Genomic DNA, 22,635 nt, shown 5'->3' with positions numbered 1-22,635 from the left:
AGTTTTACCTCTGACATTGTCTGTAAAGATATTTTTAAACTCACAGGGCTGGGCACTTTCATTAATCGTCAATTCCCATCGATGACGACTACAGGTCAGTCAGTGCATGAAACAAAAATACGGAATGAGTACTCACCCTGCTCAACGAACGTAAATATGCTTCAGTCGGTGTTCACGCAATGCATTTTTTGGATACACGGACATAATTTGTGTGGCCAGCCTTGTAAACTTATTCAAACACACCTTTTAAACACATGCTGAACACATTTGAACGCAAATTGGAATCATAAGGTGTGTAGAAAATACTGCACATATTTTGGGGTTTTTGTATTAGATATGTTCCTTTATTTTTCATTTTATTTAACCTTTATCCATATAAGACAACTGAGAACAGTTGTCATTTTGCTGGCGTCGGGCCAAAACCTCATAAATTACAATTTGGCAAATTGTATTTTTTTTCAAAAATCTATATTTTTGGTCAGTCCACACTCATGGGTGTCATCTTTATGAATTATTGACCAATATAAAGTGTTGAAAATGGCTTGCTCTATTTGATGATACAATTTTAATGGCAAAAACAAAACAAAACAAAATATTTTTGGGGGGTCTCCTGAAAAGTAACAAATTTGATCCGATGCCAGCGATTTACAGTTGACCTGACATCAATCAGATTAAAAAAATAAATAAAATAAAATAAATAGAAATTATAGAAAAAAATAGATATGTGCCTTTATTTGTATTTTATTTAACCTTTATCCAGGTAAGACAATTGAGAACAGATTCTCATTTGCAATGCTGACCTGGCATGAGTCAGCAGATTTAAACAAAAACAAAATAAAAGCAACTACAAAGAAGTCTTTAGGTTTTAAACGGGTTGAAAACGGTTGTGCAGTGTGGGTGGTGGTATGCATGGTGAACAGGGAGCAAAGACAAGGTGGACTTTTGCCCAAGAGTGTTTGATAGCCAAGCATGGACGGGTGGGTTTGTCTGTGTGAGTGAAGAGACCACCAATAAACAAGAGCGGGGTTAAAGGGGTCTTTAAGAGGCGGGGTTTAGTGGGATTGTGTGTAATGACTGAGTGTGAGCTATGGCCGACAGCAGCTCCGGCACAAGTAAACTTGCGTGTTTAACTGTTCTCGCAGCATTCATTAAACAGCCAAAGTATATCAGCGACTGCGGCTCACCTTTCCCACATATGAGGGCATTTCGGTAAAACAGTATACTCAATGACATGCTCTACTAAAAAAAATTGCGGAACCCGGTACTGTCGGCATCACGGTCAAAGCTCCCAGATGTCAAACAACTGCCTTTCACCCTCCCCGCTTTGTTGTTTTCTCACGAGACTCTCGTGACAAATTGACGGCGCATTCAAAAGAAATATTTTCCGCTAATTTTCCCGAGAATTCCCCCTCGCAGTTGTGTGTATAATTTGCGCGTGGCCAGGCGTAACGCATGGCCGCACATAAGAACGGGTCTGTGTTTTGCTCCGAAAGGCAAACATGGAAATTCCACAACCGCCGAAGGCGGCGGCGGCGGCGCATGTTCCGCAGATGACACCAAGACAGACGTACAAACAGAATTGTTTCACAACGATGGATCATACCGTATATGAGTACAACACTTCAGTTATTCCAAGTAGTAAATTAATCTGTTGTCCACTAGAATTTTTTTTTATTTTTCATGACAAACAGCGTATGTTTGTTTATCTATCCTTGCCAGCGACCTATAGTGACAAGCTCGGCAATTGAATGTCCAATTGAATGTGTTTCAACTTTTTGTGAGAATTTTATTCAATATAGAATATGTGTATTTTTGGTTCAATAAAAGTTGGTAACATACAGGTAAAAAAAATAAGCCAATGTTGGTCAAAAATTGGACCGATCGATTACTTGAATCAATTTGACCAAACTTTTGGTTGTTGTTTTGATAGAAAACAAAAAACAAAATTACGTCAATTTGACCCAAGTAGCAGGTCGACCAAAATTGGATTATTTTTGACCCAGCAGTTTTTCGGGTGCAGGAACAAAACTGTAAAAAAATAAAATAAATAAAAATAAAAACTTGGGTCTGGACGTGAAAACTTTCAATTTCAAGATTGCAAAACTATTTTTTGTCACAGATTATACTGTAGTTATGATCTTCTTCAGTGGGCTGTTATGGCGAAAATGATTCATCCATCCATCCATTTTCTTGACCGCTTATTCCTCACAAGGGTCACGGGGGTGCTGGAGCCTATCTCAGCTGGCATTGGGCAGTAGGCGGGGCAGAGCGAAAATCATAAAATGCATAATAACCTCATATTATTTATTACATCTACACAATTGCCCCAGACTTTCTTCGTTATGCTTTTTTTTGTTGTTGTTGTTGTTACAAATTGAGTTTGAAATGGGAAGGCATGGAAAATAGCGAGAACCAAATAACAATTTGGAACCAAAAAGCGAGACCCAAATAACAATTATTATTATGTCCAGAAGGGTTTCGCTGAAGAAGAAAAAGAAAGCTTGTAATTGCTGTTAAAAGTGAAGAAAATTTGCAATTTTCACATCCACAAGACACACTTGATTTGCCGTTATTGCTCGCAATTTGACCCCGGGCCTTAAGTTTGACATCAGTGCTGGGAAGACTCATGGATCATCGAGTATGACCCAGAGACCATAAATCAGAGCCTTCAGTAGAAGAGTCTGACATGAGGCTGAACAAAGCACGACAATCGGAGTCTCGCCGTGTTGATGACATTCTTCGATATGCTGGGAATCGCCCACTGCGAGTTCTTGCCACAAGATCAACCCGCACGTCTATAAATAGGCCGAGATGCGAGCGTTGTGGCAGGATGACTGCTTCACTATCACAATGCACCTCACTGCTCTCAATCCTCTGAGCATCTGACAGTTCCTGGCCGAAAAGAAGACTGCCTTGCTTTGCCAGCCTCCCTTCCTCTTTTGTGGCGCCAGTCCTGGAATTTTTCTGACACACCTAGTACAATGTTGCTGACTTTTTTACATCCGCTAATGTAAATATAGCATTTTCTGGTCATGTACATTTGTTTCATACATTTCCGACTATTGTTGCTACTATTTACATACAGTTCTGTATAGAGATAGACCGATAATCGGTCGGGCCGATAATCGGGCCGATATTTGACATATTGGTACATATCGGTATCGGTCTGTTTTATTAATCTGACGGCCGATATGAGCGATCCATTTAAAACTCCGTCTTTTCGCTTCGAATGCAGCCCAGAGCGTCTCTGTCTGTTATGGAGTCCAACTCCAGCAATGTAACGCCCATAGCAGCATTTGATTGGTTAGCCGTGCAAGAGCCAGAACCAATCAGTAGTGTATGCCGTGTATCACAGTAGCCGGTCACACACGCACCCACGGACACAACGCGAGACACATGCTTCGAAGGTAAGTTAAAAGAGAAGAGACTCCGCCGATCGTTTCACCATGATAAGCTAAACACATTGAATTATGTTGTGTATTAAATGCACTATATGAATGGAGCTGCAGTGCCTTGCATTGAATCCCCGCTAGCTAACAGTGGTGTGTTCAGCTTAGCATGTAGGCTAACACCCAGTAGCTAATTCGCTACTTGAACTACTCGGGGAGGGAAGCACACACATTTTCATTTAATTAAGTAAATAATGTTTGTTAGAAAGGTTCCAAATATTAACAGTTGTCATTATTATATTGTCTAGTTCCATGTTAAGAGTAGAGTAATGTCATTATTTTTACCTCTCGTCACGTCCACTACTTGTTGCATAGCGGTTATTATGCAGTGAGATGCCACAGTGACACGAAATAGCGTTTAGTTACTTTATATTGTGTTTATTTGTCGCACTGGTTTGCCATTGTGTGCCTTAAGCTTCGACGTCGATTTGATTGACAGCTCGTTGTGCACCTCGTTAAAGTCCGCTCCGTAACAAATTAAGTGTCTCAAACACCGTTTAACAACACGAACGTGTTCTCTTCCGTATGTTTGGCATTAGTAGAGAAGTGCACTAAAGTATAGTGTGCTTATTTGCTCGTTTTGTCTCTCTTTTCACGTCATGTCTGCCGTCATTTGGGACATTATCCTCTCAATGGATGCCACTAATATGTAACATCTACGGCCGTAGTCGGCTGCAATTAATGTTCAGTGATGTAATTTCGTTACGTGCATCATACTTTGAATAATGAGCTCATGTTTGGTGTGTTGTATAACTTTCTCGTGTGTTAGTAACTATTCATTGTGGACAGCTAAGATAGTGCTTGTTAATGTGAATTAGCAATGTTGCAGCCCAGTTATTATTTAGACAAGTACATCTGTGCCATTAAGTGATACAGTACAGTACAGTAGTGAGAGAATAGTGTGCCCATATACACACACGTGTCTAGAAGTGTAAAACACATTAAACAGCAGAAACCGGCAGCGGTCCACTGCAACAATGTCTGTTTAACCAAGTTATTCTTACTATTATTATAACCAAGTTATTTTACTCGACCTTTTTCTGCGTTGATTGGTGCATCCTAAGTGGCAGTAAACTACATGATGAAGTGTCTTTTGACAGTTCTCTTGTAGAGAGGAGTAGCATGATATTGCTGTTCTCGATTTAAGATCCTCAGCTTATCAAAACTGTCTATATGGTAACAATAACAATAATTATAATAAGGTCTACAAGAACTGTATGGTGTTCAGGGATGAATAGTTTTTCTCATGGAATTCTTTTTTTTTTTTTTGCTGTAGTAATAAGTAATGCCACAGCTGATGCACATTTTGAATGACAGGGTTCCTCCTATTACTTCAAAATATAAAAATATAACATTTATAGAATAAAACTACAAGTATCCCAAATGCTATAAAAGGTAATGTCACATTGGCCCCCACATTTAACTCCCCCCGCCACCAACGTCTTATTGCAGATAGAAGGATGTAAAATGAAAAGTGCAGTGTGAGAATCCATTGTAAAGAACGGTTAGGGTTTGCATTATTCAAAAATTTGGTGCCAACATTTTAACTTTTACTGCAAATGAATCTCGGCTTCAAATATCGGTTATCTGCCTCCTTGACTACCGATAATCGGAATCGGTATCGGCCCTGAAAAAAGCATATCGGTCTATCTCTAGTTCTGTATATATGTACCGGTATATTAGTATTTACTTATTTTTGGTGTTTGCCATTTACATGCACATGTATTATTATTAGGGGTGTCAAAATTAGTGCGTTAATTTTGAGTTCATTTAAAGTTCCTTTAACGCAACTAATTTTTTTTAAATGTGCGATTTAATGACCGACCCTTACTTGGAAAGCTTGTACTGGGGGAATTCCAGTCGCAAAGCAGCAGACACATCTGTGTCAAAAATTTGCAGTAATAAATCTAATAATAATTAGGGATGTAACGACATCCAAACATTACAATACGATATTATCAGGATATTAAGGTCACGATATGATAATTATCCCAATATTGTGGGGAGGTTAGCGATACAAAAGAGGTCACAATATTGTAAAAAAAAAAATACAAAAAAAACACACACACATAATATTGTACTTTTGTACATTACAGCAATGGAAAATATAAAATTATCAATATTATATACAGTATATAAATATATTTATATATATATTAGCCATTAGCATGGATTTTAAACATAGAAAGGCCAAAACATGCCTTGTGAAAATTAACCTGCACTAAAAAAATAACCACCAGAGGGTGCTAGAACTGCACAAATGGAAATGAACGCAATTCAGGTTTAAAAAGGTCCACTACAGAGGACAAATTTGAATTGCTGGTAGTCAGGAGATTACAAATGTGTGTACATGCTGCATAATATATTGTGTGATTTTTTTTTTTTCCAGTCATTCATATCAGTATTCGCTTGTGCTGCTTCTTCACAAAAGATCCACCTTCTTTCTTATTCCAAAGAACAGGTAGGTGTGTTTGCAAGCATAGACACACACGCTAACTAAAAGGACAATAACAAAAGCAGGCATCACGTCACGTCATCCATCCACACATCCCCGACTGCAGATAGGCTTCCCGTAAACAGAGGCTGAAACACACACACAGCCCCGGAGGCTCACTTCCCAAACACAGCATTTCCTGAAAATGACGACCGCGAGAATGTTGCGCTGCGGCCTGGCCCAAGGTGAGAGAGACAATGAGGCAAAATGGATGGATAAAAGGATGATATATCAAATGCGCGTACAGTTCCAGTACCACGCGCGCTTTGCTCCAAGCCAGATTGCTGCTCGAGATGAAAAAGAAAAACATATCGAGTTCCTGTTCGCCGGGTGTTTCGGAGCCACCGCAACTTTTGTCCGACGTCCGCCGCAGAGGCCGTGAGCGCCTGGCAAAAAGAGCGCGAAGAAAAACACGGCTTTGATAGAGAGGGAAAAGTGCGGTTTCCCTGATTATTTTCTTTTTCTGCTTCCTGCGCACAGCGGGATGGAAAAGTGGGCTCCAAACATGACAATGAGCAGGGCCACGTCGCTTGGTAATGGTTGGTGTGAGGCGGACGAGGCGCCAAGACACGCCTGACTTTCGACACCAAAAAGTCAGGGAGGGAAGAAAAAAAAAAAAAAAAGCTCTGCAAGGACGTTTCCACTTAATCTAAACACACACTTAACATATCCTTCTTGCTCTGGGTGGAAATGAGAGCAGAAATGATGGCATCTTGATTTAAAAAAAGAAAAAGCAGCTCCAAAACAAAAGGGTTAAGTGAGGATCTTGGCGGGAGAAGAGTGGTGTTGCAACAGTGCGTCCTGCTGGTCATAAAAGGAAGTTCCCATCCTCCACTCTCACCAGCCATCCAGTTTTTATCATGCTTGTTCTCATTAGGGTCACAGATGAGTTGAAGTCGATCCAAGCTGACATTGGGAAAGAAGTGGGGGTACACAAAAACTCCACACAGGAAGGCCAGAGTCGAGAAAAATTGAGAGGAAGCACAAAAGAGAGAGAAAAAAATATTTCAATTTAAAAACTAGGGCATTTATGCTTGCCTATCCACCCCTCCCCCTCCCCCAATGTTTCTGCTAATCTATATTTATTAAAAAAATAAAAAATAGCATAGCACACTTGGTGTGTTTTAGATATTTCAAGAAGAAAACATTTAAAAAAAATAGCTTTTCTGTAGATTAAATTTTACATTTAATAGCATCCAAAACAAATGTTTCTTTATTATTATTATTAGTAGTAGTAGTAGTATTTTCATTATTATCATTAGCATTATTATTATTTTCATTATTATCATTAGCATTATTATTATTTTCATTATCATCATTAGCATTATTATTATTTTCATTATTATCATTTGCATTATTATTATTATTATTATTATTATTATTATTATTACATGAAGGCTGGGTAATTTATGGAAAATTTAGTGATAATTGTAAAAATGTAATGCAAGTTAAAGCCAAAGATATTTAACAGGTGAATATCTATTTGACGTGATACAATGCGAATTGAAATTGATCTTAAATCCAATCAACCAATTTACATGTATGCAACCATCTTTTTTTTTTTTTTCTATTTTATTTATTTTTTTTATGGTGTAAAGTAAACTGCAAGATGTCAATTTTGGGGGCGAAAAAAAACAAATAAATACTCTAATTTGAAAAAAAAGGGAAAGTATCCCTCTCATTTATTTACTTAATTACGGTTTAAAATTATTATTATTATTATTATAATTAGCAGCATCACCAAATGGACTAAAAGTGAACTTTACAAATGACAGTCGTGCTTATGAGACATTTACACACTTGCGGTATATAAAGGGTGTGACCTTTCCACACCTGAAAAAACTTATTTGGGGGATGGGGGATTGTGAGGTTATTAGTCGCATTTACAGCCAGGACCCACCCAGGGGGTCTCTCGCTATAATCTGAGCTCTATATGGCTCATATTAACAGCAGTGGAAAATTACAGCAGCCAACAAGGCGACAGACACGCGAGGAGGACCAAGTTCAGCTAATAACACATCTGTCTCCAACAAGTGGTGGAAACTATCGCGTACAAATGCCCACGTGGACTTTTCAGGTGCGAGTACTGCAATTGCTTTTCTGACATTTTACTTTAAAGCAGATTTTCTTGTCCTGCGTTGTCATAATGAGCTTGCTTCTTTTATCAAACTCTGACGTCAACATAGCGCAAAAAAAAAACAAAGAGCGAGGTGACGTCATTCACGGCTGACATTTTGACTGATTTAAATTGAAAAGCAGGGAAAAATCAATTCAACTCAACTCTAGAACCCTTTTTGCAATATTCTAAAAATGGTTGACTTTTTCAATTGTCTTTCTTCAAAGTTTTCGCTCTTCTAGCAGGTTAGCATGCTACATATCCCCATTTTGACGTTTGCAAGGGGAGGGGGCGTGGCGTCCCAAACCCACGGCCCCCCCCCAGACGAGCTCGGTCAACAGGCCCGCTATTCATCACCAGGGCCGGAACAACAGACGTGGCTTTCTGACGGCGCTCCGGCACCTGGCCGCCGATGGACGCAACATCAAGAGGTCGGGTGGCGGCGGCACTGCTTCGCCACACCTGAATAAACCCTCCTCCTCCCCTTGCACCCCCCCCCAACCAACCGCCAAATCCACATCAAATGGCGCGAAATCCTGCGAGTACGAGAAGCCGGCCAAAAGGAAGCCTTCACGTCGGGACTGTACAAACAGAGCCACTCAGGTGCTGCTGCACACTGCACTTTTCATCCACGGGGAGGCCGCGGCGAGAAAATGGAGTGAGTGTATTTATCCAGGTGTCGGCGGCGCTAATGTCGGAGCAGAGAGGGGCGGGGCAGCGGGGACACCTCAAAAGGACAGGGCTGCGTCTATGCCAAGTCTGGGACGCTTCCAACGAGCAACTTGCATGCTGCAGTGGTCAGCGTAATGACACGCTATGAAACGCACCTTACATTTGACAGCAAAGTACATTTTTTCCAATTAAGTGCCAAATTGTCAGAGTACAGTAAAAGGAAAGGAAACAGACATTTTCGCCATGATGTCACACTTACTTTCCGGTCGGTGGCAGACGCTTTCCAAGAGTAAACAAACCTTTCTTACATGTCGCTTAACCAAGGCAGAGCAAATGAAGAAAACACCGCAAATTGCTCAAATGAAGTCTTTAGCTGTAGTTTGATCATGTGTCAGTTGAAAAGATGGTATATGAGGTGAATTAATAATAATAATAATAATAATAATAATAATAATAAATAAAAAATAAAAATTAAATCAATCAATAAATAAGGTTATTACACCAGAGATTGAATCAATAATGATGATGATGATAATAATAATAATAATATTTAAAAAAATAAATAAAAATGTAATCAATCAATAAATACGGTTATTTTTTACTTTTTCCTGTGTCAGTGATTCTCAGGCATAAAACCTACTCTTTGTTTTATGTCGCAATAGATTTTCTAACGAGGCTATAAGGCCATCAAAACTGCTTTGGAAGTTGGAAAACAAACAAACCTGGCATTCAAAGACAGAAAAAAAAAAAAATTAACCCAAGATGAGATCTGCTCATTGAAAGAAGAGAGGCAAACATCTCCCACCAATTACTGCATTTACATTAATGGTGAGTAACTTATACACTATTTGCATCTCTGGCAGTCCGTCAAGATATGTTGGCCGCTGGTCGATACAATCCGTCTTTTCATTTGATGGTGTGGGTGGAACAAAATATTGATATTGTATATATCTGTCTCTCTCTCTCTTTGACATCCAATAGAATATAGTAATCCTGCAATAGTTGTGGGGGATGAGAACAGAGCCCCACTGCAAATAAGGAGAAAAAAAAAAATACAACCACATTCACAGTTTTCACTTAACCCACTAAACATTACTTTGGAGAAAACCCACAGCAACCTCCACATCAGAAGGCCGGAGCCGAGATTCAAACTCTGAAACGCAGACAAGTGAAGCATGTATTGTATATGCTAACCACTAAAACACAGTGCTGCCCCGTTGTATGTTTAAAAGATCCAAATGTGCAGTGGATTAAACCGTACATTTTGCCTTCATGCTTCCCTATCAAAAGCATGAAGAATACAGCTGAACATACGTCCCAAACATTTGTCAAAAGGCGGACGGTTTGAAAGGAGTCCGACACACATTGTGCTGCGGACGGAACGCCGTATGCTGGCACCGCCCCCGCCGTGCTGGGGATATCACAGTACAGTGTACAAGACGAGCCATACAGAGGCCACACAGACAAAAAGTCAATTTGCTCACAGCAACGGCCGCACAAAAGGCGCCAGTTGCCCGGCGGCGGAGAGGGGCCCCCCCACTTAAAGAGGCCGGGGGCCGTGATGCATGCGTCTCTGCCGCCGGTCCCTCCCGCGGCGCTGCTGCGCTGCCTTTTCATTATTTATCTCCGGCTAGCTCGGCAGAGGGGGAACTAATTAAGAGACGCCCGCAGGTGGCCTGTGCAGGCTTTTGCAGGTCTGAGGATGAGGAGGATGAAGAAGAGGGACTGACCAACTCAAGTCAGGAGACAACAGACACTGAAACGGTCATTACGGTTCGACTAAAAACATAGTGGAAAATAAAATAAACTAGATACACCATCCTCGATTTGAAAACAAAGTGAAATAAAATTTTAAAAAATGTGAATAGAAATGTAATCATACAAAATGTCTATAAAGTCTTGGAATATGCTTGCGCACACGCATCACCCACGACTGTTCAATGTGCCTGCAATGAAGAATTTGGAAAGACTTCACCAACAAGCAAACAAATTTGGACTTGAACTCGGTCCCAGGAATTAAATTATCATGTTCAACACCTAAATTGTTCAATTGAGCTAGTTCTCAAGATAATTGTGTTTATGGTGTCAATTTTTGGGGCACACCACTTATTTGATAGATAAAATCTCCCCCAAAAAACAGTGACAGCTCATTTTAAAGAAAGACCTACATTTCCCTAAATTTAATTTTTCCTTAAAATTGCATGAAATGAATGACAATTTACTATTCTTGTAATTTTGATTGTCTAGTTCCTGATTGTAAAACTGCCACTAGCAAGCACCAAAACCTAGAAATAAGGTTGATAACGATACCTGGTATCAGGACCCGCCCACCTCGAAGAAGAAGACGAAGACGACGAAGACGAAGAAGAAGACGAAAGGGAAGAGAGGGAAGAAGAAGAAGAAGAAGAAAGGGAAGAGAGGGAAGAAGAAGAAGAAGAAAATGAAAAAGAAGAAAATGAAAAAGAAGAAGAGGAAGAAGAAGAAGAAAAGAAAAATAATTAAAATGAAAAAAAAATACAATAAAAAGTTCCAAATTAACTGGAATGAATATGCTGTGTTAAAAAAAGATGGCTCAAAAACACATGTAAAATAAACCACAATGACTTTGCAGTAGTAGCAGTCGTCATACAAGAAGTTAAAAAAAAAAAAAGCACCCAAAAGAGTCACAAGGCCACACTGTACATCTTTACACCATAATCTGCGTAATCCTTTTCAAACACGCACACAAACTCGGTGGTGTTAAAAGAGTCTTCGGTCATTCGAAGCTTTGTGCAAGTTTTTTTTTTTTTTTTTTTTTAAGAGAGCATTGCACGCAAACACTACCCTGCACCACTTCCTCTTTAGAGGCCCGGTGATGACTATGCTGACGCTTCTCACACATATGAAAGAAAAAAAAAAAAAAAAAAAAAACACTCCTCCCACACAGCCGCAAAGTAACACTCTCATTTCAGACACGGCCCTCTGCAACAAATCCAAACAAACAACGGAACTCTCCGACTTGTGCTACAACAGTGAAGTCGCGGAGGAGGGAAAACCTGACGTGCGTGATTGGTAGTAGACGCGCCCTCGGGCGGTTCAGGGTGGAGATCCACATTACGGAGTCCAAAATGACAGCGCGATCCTCCGTGGCAGCTGTTTTGGGAGTGGCCCCGCACGGCTCCGGTCTGAGCCGGGCCATTAAAGTTGACTTACGAGCACGCCAGCGCTGCACGGGACACAAGCGTGTACTGTCTCTGAACGCCCACTTGAAAACGCGGAAAGGCCAGCGCTCTCGCACGCATCCGCAGATCGTGTCACGATGGAGAATGCCACGTTTTCAGTAATGGTTTGGTTCACTAAGGCGGGGGTTATTCAACTTTTTGGGTCCAGGGACACTTTACTGGGGAGTGATTGCACATTTTTCCACTTTGTTCAGCTATTCTGGTAGGATCCTCGCCTCTCTGGTGGGTCCTGGGTGGTCCCCAGTGCTTACTCCTGGTGGGACATGCCCGGACCACCTCACCAGGGAGGCGTCCAGGAGATACCTCATCTTGTTCCTCTTGATTCCGACCCCTGATCCTGGGTAACTGAGATTTTCTTTTAGAGCATTTTGGCTTTATGCAAGACCCACAGCATATATTTTGCTCAATGATTATTGTGAAAAAAGTAAAAGGTCTTAGACCAGCCAGGTCAATCACCAGACCTTAACAATAGAGCATGCATTTTACCTCCTTGAAGAGGAGACTGGAGGAAGAAACCCCCAGAAACTGAAAGAGGCTGTAGTAAAGATCTGGAAAAGCATTTCTTCTCAAAGTTATTTTCCAAATCTTTAACACATTCACTTGCAGAAATTTTCAATGAACCAGCCGTCTTTGCTCCCGTTGGGGTATATTTGTATCTGTTTCTGTTTTTCAGCTATTAGCATTAGAATATAGCTAAGTTTCATCAACATTCACATTCCTGGCAAAAACACTGACAAAAAGAACTTAGTGGAACATAGCCATGGCTGATCTCTTATAATCTGCTGCCACCTTCTGGCCGTTTTTTGTAATAACTAACATTGCTTTCAGCCACCGCCTCATATCAGAAGCTGCATCAAAGCCTTATGTATGCTCTTGCATAAAAAAAAAAAGTGGGAGTGAAGGATAAAGTATTAAAAAACAGTATTTACACACTTTTGGGTTTGAATGAGTTAATATCGTAAAATACATGGTTTTCATTGAAATTGGACTAGTGAAAAAAATTACACCAAAAATTAAATAATCAATCTGCAGTGAGTCTAGCTCCACCCTTTAGGTACCTTAACACTGGGTGCAAGAACAGTACATAATGGTTCATTTGGCGACCTCTACAACTTTTGATAGTGGAAACACAAAAGTGTACCGTTGCAAAATGAACAGTAGTGATTGGTGGAAACGTTAGTGAAAGAACGGCAATATTAGACATAAATGCTATACTGGAACCACAAATATCCCTCCCCCCATCCAAAAAAAAAAAAAAAAAAACTAAAAAACTTTAGGGCTTTAAGTTTGGACCATTAATCCCATGGTGTCCTATGAGCTGGAAGACAGCGCAAAGGGTGGAGGGGAGGAAGGAAAGAAGGAAGCAAGGAAGGAAGGAAGGAAGGAAAGAAGGAAGCAAGGAAGGAAAGAAGGAAGCAAGGAAGAGGCATCGCGGTAAAGAAAAGGGGAAGAAGAATAGCATGAGAGCCAGTACAGTACCTTGTGGAATTCAAGTAGTGTGTGGAGAATGAGTCCTGGACCGATGCCACGAACGGGCAGGTCAAAAGACTGCAAAGAGAGACAACAATCATCCTGACGCTCAGAACTCCCCGTGTGACGTATTTAAGCACTGATTTAAGGCACAGGATGGTTCTTGTGTGAGAAGAACACGGAAGACATGGAGAATAAGTGTAAAACGGATGAAGTCAATAAGAAAATTGTGCCTTGCAACAAAAGGTTCCCGCAGTAATTTTTGTTTCCAAGAGGGCAGAGAATGTGCAGTAAAAATGCAAAGCCTGAGTGCATGGAAGTAGGATCTGTGGGGAGGCCGATGGGATCGCAAGCTATAGGAGACCAAATGGGACCTTCATTCATCCATCCATCCATTTTCTTGACCGCTTATTCCCCACAAGGGTCGCAGGGGGCGCCGGCGCCTATCCCAGCCGGCTTTGGGCAGTAGGCCGGAGACACCCTGGACTGGTTGCCAGCCAATCGCAGGGCACACAGAGACGAACAACCACCCACGCACACAAGCACACCTAGGGACAACTCGAAGCACCCAATTAACCTGCCATGCATGTCTTTGGAATGTGGGAGGAGACCGGAGTACCCGGAGAAGACTCACATGGGCATGGGGAGAACATGCAAACTCCACCCATGGAGGCCGGAGCATGGACTCAAACCCGAGTCCTCAGAACTGGGAGGCGGACGTGCTAACCACTCATCAACCGTGCGGCCTTTACTTATTTATTTATTGTGCTAGATAGAGCATCTTTTCAGACTCAGCAACTTCTTTTCCCCAAAAAAAGCACTGAGCAACAAATTATGCTACTATCTGCATTCTGCTCTACTTTTGAGTGGTTTAGAGACGTATTCACTTACCTACCAGTATGGAAAATTAAGCTAATCTTGCATGAAGTGTTTCATGTTAATTGTAAAGACATACAATATATGCATTACTTGGGTGGCTCAAACAATATGCATAGAACCAAGCTCAAATGTGTTGTGTTGATAGATAAACCAGCTAGCAAGCTAAGCCAGTTAGCGAACAAAGCCAGCTATGTAACTGGATAAGACACTAATACTAACATACTGTAATATGACATCAATCACACAATGGCATTGTAGTTTTCAACTTTTATCAACAAACAGACTTGCCGTTAGCAACGTCCCCTGTTGGCAACACTGTAAGCCATTCCAGGGACCATCCAAAGTCAAGACCAGATACAGTATAAGGTGCTTCAGTATCAGATTGGTGGTGGGAGTGAATGGAACGGGGGGTGGGGCGATCAAAAATCTGAGCAAGTGACTTACTGAGTGTTGTCCGCCAGTTCAGCGAGGGGAACATCCTCACACATGCAGTCCAGCACATCAGTCAGGCTGCTTGCGCGGGTGATGTCGATGGACATGCTGTCTCCATGGGTCCTCTTCACTGGAAATGGAGATTAGCGTTTAGGTTGGAATGTTTTGCTTGTTATTTATTTAACTGAAAGATTGATACACAATCTCTGTATCGGGATATTAAATGTATCAGGACAGGATAAACAGTACTACTTTTGGTTACATAATACAACCTTTTTGTGTTTTTGAGGCCAGAAGTTTGGTGCCAAAGTCCTAGCTAACAGGAAAGTAGTAATTTGTGTCAATAAAGTATGGTGACATTATTGATCTCCACTGTGACGACGACATCTTTTCATGCCAGAGTGGAGCAAAAGTTTAGCCTGTAATGTTAATAAAAGTTGCCAAAGCAAAACCTCGTTTTTATTATTTTACATCTGATTTTATTTTGACAATATATGGACATGTGTTTGTTTTTATTTTCCAAAACACATACAAGAAGAAGAAAGTGAAAGATACCTGGAGAGGAAGGGCAGCTCAGAGCGAAAGACGACCAAGAATGATGACGAGGGCCTGGGTGCCATTCCATGCGAAAGACGATTCAAGGGAAAAGATGTAGGATTGAACACAACTATTACACTTTCAGGGGTGCAAAAGGCTGCCACAATTCTGCTTTTTTTTTTTTTTTACCATCAACATTGTTTTGATTCATGGAGTCATGACAGACAATCGGAGATATGACTCAGAAATTGACAGCCAGACAATGAGCAGTTTGTGATCCACACCGATCACTAGACCGGGGAAAAAAAAAAAAAAAAAAAAGGCCGGGCCAAGGCAAGACTACAGTTTGCTTGGCAATGGTTCCGTCCACTTGGGGACAAAGGGCCTGCAAGTCTAATTAAAATAGTCTTTGGGTCTCATGAAAGAGGCAGGCCCAGCTAATGAGTCACACCAAGAACAAGAAAACAAAATAGGAGTCAAAGAAGACGGAGGATGAGGAAAACAACAGACAAAGAAGATGACTGCCCAAGAAAAAAACAACAGACAAAGATGAGGAAAACCATGACCATCAGTGAAAAGCAAGATAACAGTCAAAGAAAGAAGATGATGACAGATGACTAAGACTGACAAAGACAAAGATGAAAAGAAAAACAAAGACAAATAATAGAAAAGAAATTGGGGAATAAAGGAAGGGACAAGACAACGTACAAAGAAAAAGACGGCAGGCAAAGGAGACAACAAACTAAGAGATAAACAATAACGGATGATTAAGGAGCAAAGATGAAGATGTCGACAGATGAGGACAGATGAAGACAGACGGCGGCAAAGACGACAACAGACCAAGAAGAAGACGGCCGATAAAGTTTGACGGCAAAGAGGAAAAACACGACAGACGAAGAAGATGAAAAAGACGACGACAGATGAAGATGAAGACATCAGATGTTAAAGACACGATGGAGATGAAGACGACGGACAAAGAAAAAGACGATGGAGACAACGTGGAAGGTGACAAAAAAAAAGACGGCAGAAAGAAGACAACAGATAAAGCAGACATGAAGAAGACGGATGACAATAAAGATGAAGATTAGGACGAAGAAGAAAAGACTACGATCAGGAAGACAGATGACGTTGATGACGAGGAAGAAGACGTCAACGATGAAGGCAAAAAAGAAGGGGCAACAAGTCGACAGTACAGCCATCACTCTCAGTGCATTTTTCTACTATAAATGGTGTATTTATATATATATATTTATATTGGCTTTGATCATGTGTTTGTCAGCTTCAACAAATCAGTCAAGCTAAGCAAACTCACCTGTTTGTTTAAACATCCTGGTGATTCCTGTTGGGAGAGAGCGGGAATATTTTTAGGGAGCGCCTATGCTATTACTGATTCTGCAACATAATAACTGCATGTAAATACTGTATGTAATGTACACTGTACATAATCATAACTAAACTCCATATATGCATATCCATCCCATCATTATCGCAACTGTATGTTTCCATTTATGACACCGAGCAGATTGTGTGTGCGTCACTTTTCAGCACCTTCCACGGTGCCGCTCGGCTCCTCCATGAAGAAGGAGACGTCCTTCTTCTCCACGGCGTCGTCGATGTGGTCGTACGTGATTTGAGGGATGGACACGGCCCGCTCCGACGACACGCCGATGGAGCCGTTGCCTCGGATCGACTTCAGCCTCCTCTTGGGGCCCTTTTTCTGAAGCACACAACAAACATTCAAGAAAGTCAAGCGTGACAGTATGCAAGACAAAAATAGCATGTCAAGCTGCACTTGTAGGATTTGTATTTATTAAGCAAAGACACCAAATGACAAAGTATTAAAAAAGATTTAATACGGACATACTATGTAAACAGAGATGGTCGCTTCTCAGTAAGACATATTATCCCTTCTTATCAGAAAATGAAGAATATATGCCTCTAAAGTGTTGCTATATTATTAGTCGGGATGCATTGTTCCACTGTTCATGTTAAAATATGCATTACTTTTAGGGTTATAGTAATACTGCAATACCCATGCTACCATTAGCCCATCTATGGTCTTTTCAAGTGTTTTTTAGCATTAAGCTAAAGTAACAGTATGGAGTTGTTTTTAATACATATTGTGTAATTCTCTTTGGGTCATGTTTAGTTTGACAGTAAAATTCAACTGGGAGTGAAAATAAAGCGCTCAAATTCTCTTTTTTTTTTAGAATTTTCATCTGCCGAACGCAAACTTTATGTGGTTGGAATTTTTAATACTTTTTGAGATGAAGCCTACTTTGTTCATAGTAGTCACTCAGATATTCATCGTTTAACTTTTTTTGAGGACACCCCATATAATTGGTCACACTTTTGTTTTAATTTCTCTCTCATGATCCTTGACTGACTTCATGATGCAACCCAAACTAATTACCGCCATTATTTTTGCACAAGATTTGACTCAATTAGTGTGTAAACAAGTTATTTCAGCCACTGTCTGACCTACTGGCTTTCCACAGAACCCAGTGTAGTTCCCAGAAAAAAAAAAAAAAAAAAAAAAAAAAAAAAAAGTGCCTGACCAACACCAACGCCATGCGCACAAGTTCAATTATTTCGTGGCAAGCAGTGCAGTCCGAAAAGCAACTGAGGTTGCGTGAGCCATTCGAAGGAGTGCGTGATATGGTGGAGGTGGAGAATGTCATGAAAGGATGGAGGGAATACAGAAAGAGGAGAGCCATAAACCAATTATGCAAAGAGGGAAGGTGGGGGCCACCGCGGACGGCAAATATGGAAGAGAGACAAAAGGTGTCGGAGCAAAGTCACATGCGGTGACAGAAAAGAGCGGAAGCGGCCCCCCCATCCCCCCTTTTAGGTGCGGGCTCAATGCTACACAAAGATTGTTTTGTTGTTGTTGTGCTAGACAAAGGTTTACTCCCATGAGAAAGGCGGCGGTGACATCATCTCAACTGACTGAGTCTTTGTGCGCGCCAGACAAAAGCATCGAGTCATCCTGGTGGAGGGGGATCATGTGTGTGTGTGCGTGTGTGTTTGTGGGAACTACACTTGCCCTTTCAAGCTGCACGGTTGAGGTGCAACACAGCTAATATTGTTGTGGAAGGTGCTGGCAGACAATACAGAGCAGGCTAGGCATGCAAATTTGCCACCTTCAGAACACTGCCATATGTGTAGTTCAATTCAAAATTCACGTTAATGCTGAAAAAGTTTTACGTTCAACTTTTCAATCAATTTTGTAGTGTAGAACTGCAATACATCCAATGCACGGTGCCTACTTGGCTCAGCACAACACAAGTTGCTCTTTGTGCTTTTCCATTGGCAAAAACAGGCACTGCAATGATCGTTTCATCGTTATGAACCAAATTACATATTTCATATGATGAAAAACATCTCACCACCGAACAAAAAATGTCACAAAAGAATGAACACAAAGGTCAATTTGGCACCTTCTGCCATCGCATGAGCATTGAAATGTTTCTACTTATCACTATATGGCATTAACATAGATTGATGAACAAAGATACATTATCTGTAGTACATGAATATTGAATTTTACTAAAACAAAATAATAAAAAAATAAATAAAATAAAATAAATAAAAAAAAATAAAAATTAAAAATTGCAGTTGTCCAATGAACAATTAGAATTTGGAAGATGGAATTTCACAGTGCAGAATTGGCACTATGGTTTGATTTGAAGTATTTATGGGCCACAATTTTCTAATATAGTTACATGTGGATTTCAAATCATGGGACCCAAAAGCTGATTAATTCATCAGCGCATTAAGAGGTTTGTCCTGATACTTTTGTCTATATTGTATACATAGAGGCTTTACTGCTGAGTCAACTTATCAGTTAATAATTACCATATTGGATGAGGCAAAGTGCCATTAGTAAACAGACAGATTTGCCACACCCAATATAGCAGATACACCAACAGGGATTCTTCCAAATGGAGCTTTTATTGCGAGTTGCCCACCACTAGACCTAAACACACCTACCCAAAACAAATCAGAAGCTTTTATGTAGTTATTTGTAGTGCTGTTCCAACGGATGAATACACATAATTGTTATTCATTGACTCCATTAAATTTCAACTGGAGGTAATTTGGAGTTCAAAACAGTCCATTCACCTTCATCTGAGTGAGTCAACCCCGAAACGAATCGTTACCGATATGTTCAGCTTCCTGATGGTGGGGCTGGAGTTGTCCGATTCCACTGCGTCGATGGCCTCGGGAGTCAGGACGTACATTTTCCACGTCGCAGCGCAGCCGTTGGGTTTCTCCGCCGCGTAGCAGCGCCAAAGCGTCTGAGGAACATACAGAAAAAGATTCATTAAGAATGAAATACAGTTCAAATTTGGAACAAGGGTATAGGGAGTGTTTCCAAGCGACCTAGTCCATATTTATCTCTGCCATGTGTGACGGGAGTTTGCTTAAATTAAATGAGTCATATGGCCATAGTGACGACTCCCCTAAGCCTTGTCTAAGTCTAAGCCTAAGTCTAAGTGAGTATATCAAGTGCTAGTTTTCTATGCATTTGGATAGACAAGAAAAAAAGAGTTGAATGGGAGAGTTGGCAAATCCAGGTCCAGAAAGCAAAAACCTTGCCACAGTTTGGCTTCAGCCCCAGGAGCTAGCTCGCTAGCTAACTTCCGAGCTAGCTGGCTAAAGCCAAACTGTGACAGGGCTGCAGGGTTTTTATTTTCTGGACTTGGATTGGCAAGGATTTGCCACCACTGTTAAATGGTAAGGATGACGGTAGATTAAATAAATGACCCAGGAAGCATAATCTACAATTGCTTGTTTACTTACAAACTGCCTATAGCAAACTAGAGTGATATCATGCATGCATCAAATATTTTGCTTGGTTATTCACAATTTTAAACGCTGTAACTGTAAATTGTGTATTTTCACAAGGTTTATTATCTATCTACACATATTACCCAGCTCGCAAGTAGTGACCAAAAGAAAAACAAGGTGGTTACCTGGATGAGAGAAGCTGCGGCAGGGATTTGTCTGTTGAAGTGCTTTTGTCTCTGCTTCTGCTGGACCTTCAGGGCGAACCCTGATCCCAGGATACCCTGAGCCGGGCAGATTAGGTTGCGCTCGCATCACGGCAGGCGACGGAACAATGTCGAAGGGAACAATTAGTGACACTTACAGCCGGCAGAGCAAAGAAGGAGATGGCAAAGACGCTGAAACAGGAGGCGATGGCCTTGCCGATCCACGTTTGAGGAATCTTATCTCCGTAGCCGATTGTGGTCACGGTCACCTAAGGAGAGAAGAGAAAGAAGGTGGTTCTTCTTACACCTTATGCGCTTTTTTTTTTTCTCATCAAAATTGGTGAATGGTGCTAAAATGTTATTTAAACCATTCCAGGTACGGTAATAACAATAATAACACATTTCCTTTCACCTACAACAACTAAGAAATTGTGGAGGGTAGAGTGATTATGAAATTGAATCCATAGATGAGGAGCTGCACTACTGAAAACGGGACAGTGAGTTGTAGAAACCCTGGAACACATTCTTTCGATTTCCGTTGTACCTTATTGGGAAAATTCATTCAAACCCCGAGCGAATGGAAATTTGAACGGCCTCCTCATAATGAAGCAGGGCCCTGGCGAGAGGACGAGAAAGTTTGGGGGGGGGGCTGAAAGTGGGAGAACGTAAGGGAATGTGATCCAATCCTGGCATTGGCTTGCTCTCCAGCTGTGTCCCGCACCTGCAGTGGGGGAAACTGTGCCAAAGCTCAGTGCGCTGACATTCTTCTCAGCACGCACACACACTCGCCACTAATTCTGCTAGAACAGACGATCATCACTCTCAAGTTTACAGTCTCAGCGAAACAAAAAAAAAAAGGTGCAAATCCCCCTGTTGTTGTGATTCTTCTCGGAGTATTGTGAGCAGAGCCGCACAGAGCGCTGTGACCGCTCCGAGCTTCGTTACATAAAGGTCGTAATCCCACAATTAAAGTTTTAATTAAGGGAAGCGACACTTTATATTGCGGCTCTAAAAGTTCTGTGAGCCAAAGAGCCTCAAGGTGAATGGTTTATTACCTTCCCTTTGTTGCAGCCTGATCCCCTGCACAAGACCGCCATAGGTTTCTCATTACCGCCCGCTTTCGATTCAAATGTTTAATTAACTGCTGGGGAAAGTGGAGCCCTCGCACGGAGGCGAAACCGTGGCATCGCAACGCGCCACGCAAAGGGCGGGAATAAAAACACAAGAGGGTCAATCACCGCGCGCACCCGGGTGGTCAGACATCTTCATCCCCTCCAACCCCTGCACTTGAAAGAGCATTGTGCACATAATTTGTTGCAGCTATTCAGCGCAAGAATCCTCTTCTTTTTTTTTTTCTTTTTCCAACTTCATGTGATGTGGCCGCTCAAGTATGTTAGGAAGCCCAAGTAGCTTTCTCAAAGGATCTTAGCCAGAGATGCATTATAAACAAACTATTTACGAGCCAGCTAGCTAGCCAGCATTCATTCTATCTAGCTAGCTAGCTAGCTGTCGACCGTCTACCTCTCTGTCTGTCTATCTAGCGAGCTAGCCAGCAAGCTAGCTCTGTCTAGCTATCTAGCTATCTGTCCATCTATCTAGCCAGCTGTCTATGTCTAGTTAGCTAGCTGTCTGTTCTATCTATCTATCCGTCTGTTCTATCTATCTAGCTATCCGTCTATCTATCTAGCTATCCGTCCATCTATCTAGCTATCTGTAGCTGTCTATGTCTAGTTAGCTAGCTGTCTGTTCTATCTATCTATCTATCTAACTAGCTCTGTCTAGCGTACCGGTGTTTGTGGACCACTGTTCTAAATGTGGTATCGAAAATAGTGGTATGGTCGCTTACCACGCCCCACCACAGGGCATCGGCATAACTGGAAAAGCCTGTCTTGCCCTCCTCATCCACAGCATCCTTCTCCGCCAAGTAGACAAAGTAGGATGAGAAGATCAGGCCCAGGAAGCCGATGTATAGTGTGGTGATCAGCTCCTTAAAAAAAATAAATAAATAAATAAATAAATAACAAATGACTGACTTCTCACAACAGAATTCCTTTGTACACTAGTGGAGCTCTCGGGATGGAGTAATACTGCGCTCTCCACCATGTTGAAACTTGAATAGTTCTCTCAGCTCGGAAACTTGGGTATCAAAATAAATTTCCAGTTGTCCAGTGGAAAATACGACAATTTTCTACTTGACATGTGGTCCAGTATTTACCATAATTTCGAAACCACATGATTGTGTGAATGGCTAGAAATATTTGCGCTTATAAGGGTGTTTACGCAGCATACAAAAGAACTCATTATTTGCCGTAATTGTGCAGTTTTACGAGCAAAGAGTACGTCAGCTTCCATGTGTATTTATTTTTTT

At 41.2% G+C, this 22,635-nt stretch overlaps 1 protein-coding gene across 7 annotated transcripts in view; it reads right to left on the bottom strand.

The window, feature by feature from the left end:
* The window catches only part of kcnq1.2 (potassium voltage-gated channel, KQT-like subfamily, member 1.2), a 165,301-nt gene that overhangs the window by 122,750 nt on the left and 19,916 nt on the right, over positions 1-22,635 (bottom strand). For 3 of the 7 annotated variants that reach the window (XM_077517410.1, XM_077517408.1, XM_077517415.1), the window contains exons 7-15: positions 22,114-22,254; positions 20,426-20,536; positions 20,250-20,345; positions 19,434-19,571; positions 16,819-16,987; positions 16,583-16,609; positions 15,289-15,342; positions 14,746-14,863; positions 13,432-13,500 (exon numbers count right to left, since the gene is read on the bottom strand). In XM_077517410.1, the coding sequence (XP_077373536.1) occupies positions 13,432-13,500; positions 14,746-14,863; positions 15,289-15,342; positions 16,583-16,609; positions 16,819-16,987; positions 19,434-19,571; positions 20,250-20,345; positions 20,426-20,536; positions 22,114-22,254 (923 nt within the window). The remainder of the gene's footprint in view (positions 1-13,431; positions 13,501-14,745; positions 14,864-15,288; positions 15,343-16,582; positions 16,610-16,818; positions 16,988-19,433; positions 19,572-20,249; positions 20,346-20,425; positions 20,537-22,113; positions 22,255-22,635) is intronic. The other 4 variants (XM_077517414.1, XM_077517411.1, XM_077517409.1 and 1 more) reach the window with 3 other exon arrangements.

This window comes from Festucalex cinctus, chromosome 3 (assembly GCF_051991245.1).
Source record: "Festucalex cinctus isolate MCC-2025b chromosome 3, RoL_Fcin_1.0, whole genome shotgun sequence".
Lineage (NCBI taxonomy): Eukaryota > Metazoa > Chordata > Actinopteri > Syngnathiformes > Syngnathidae > Festucalex > Festucalex cinctus.
Note: the sequence above shows the minus strand (reverse complement) of the source record. Positions and strands in the feature narration are given on the sequence as shown.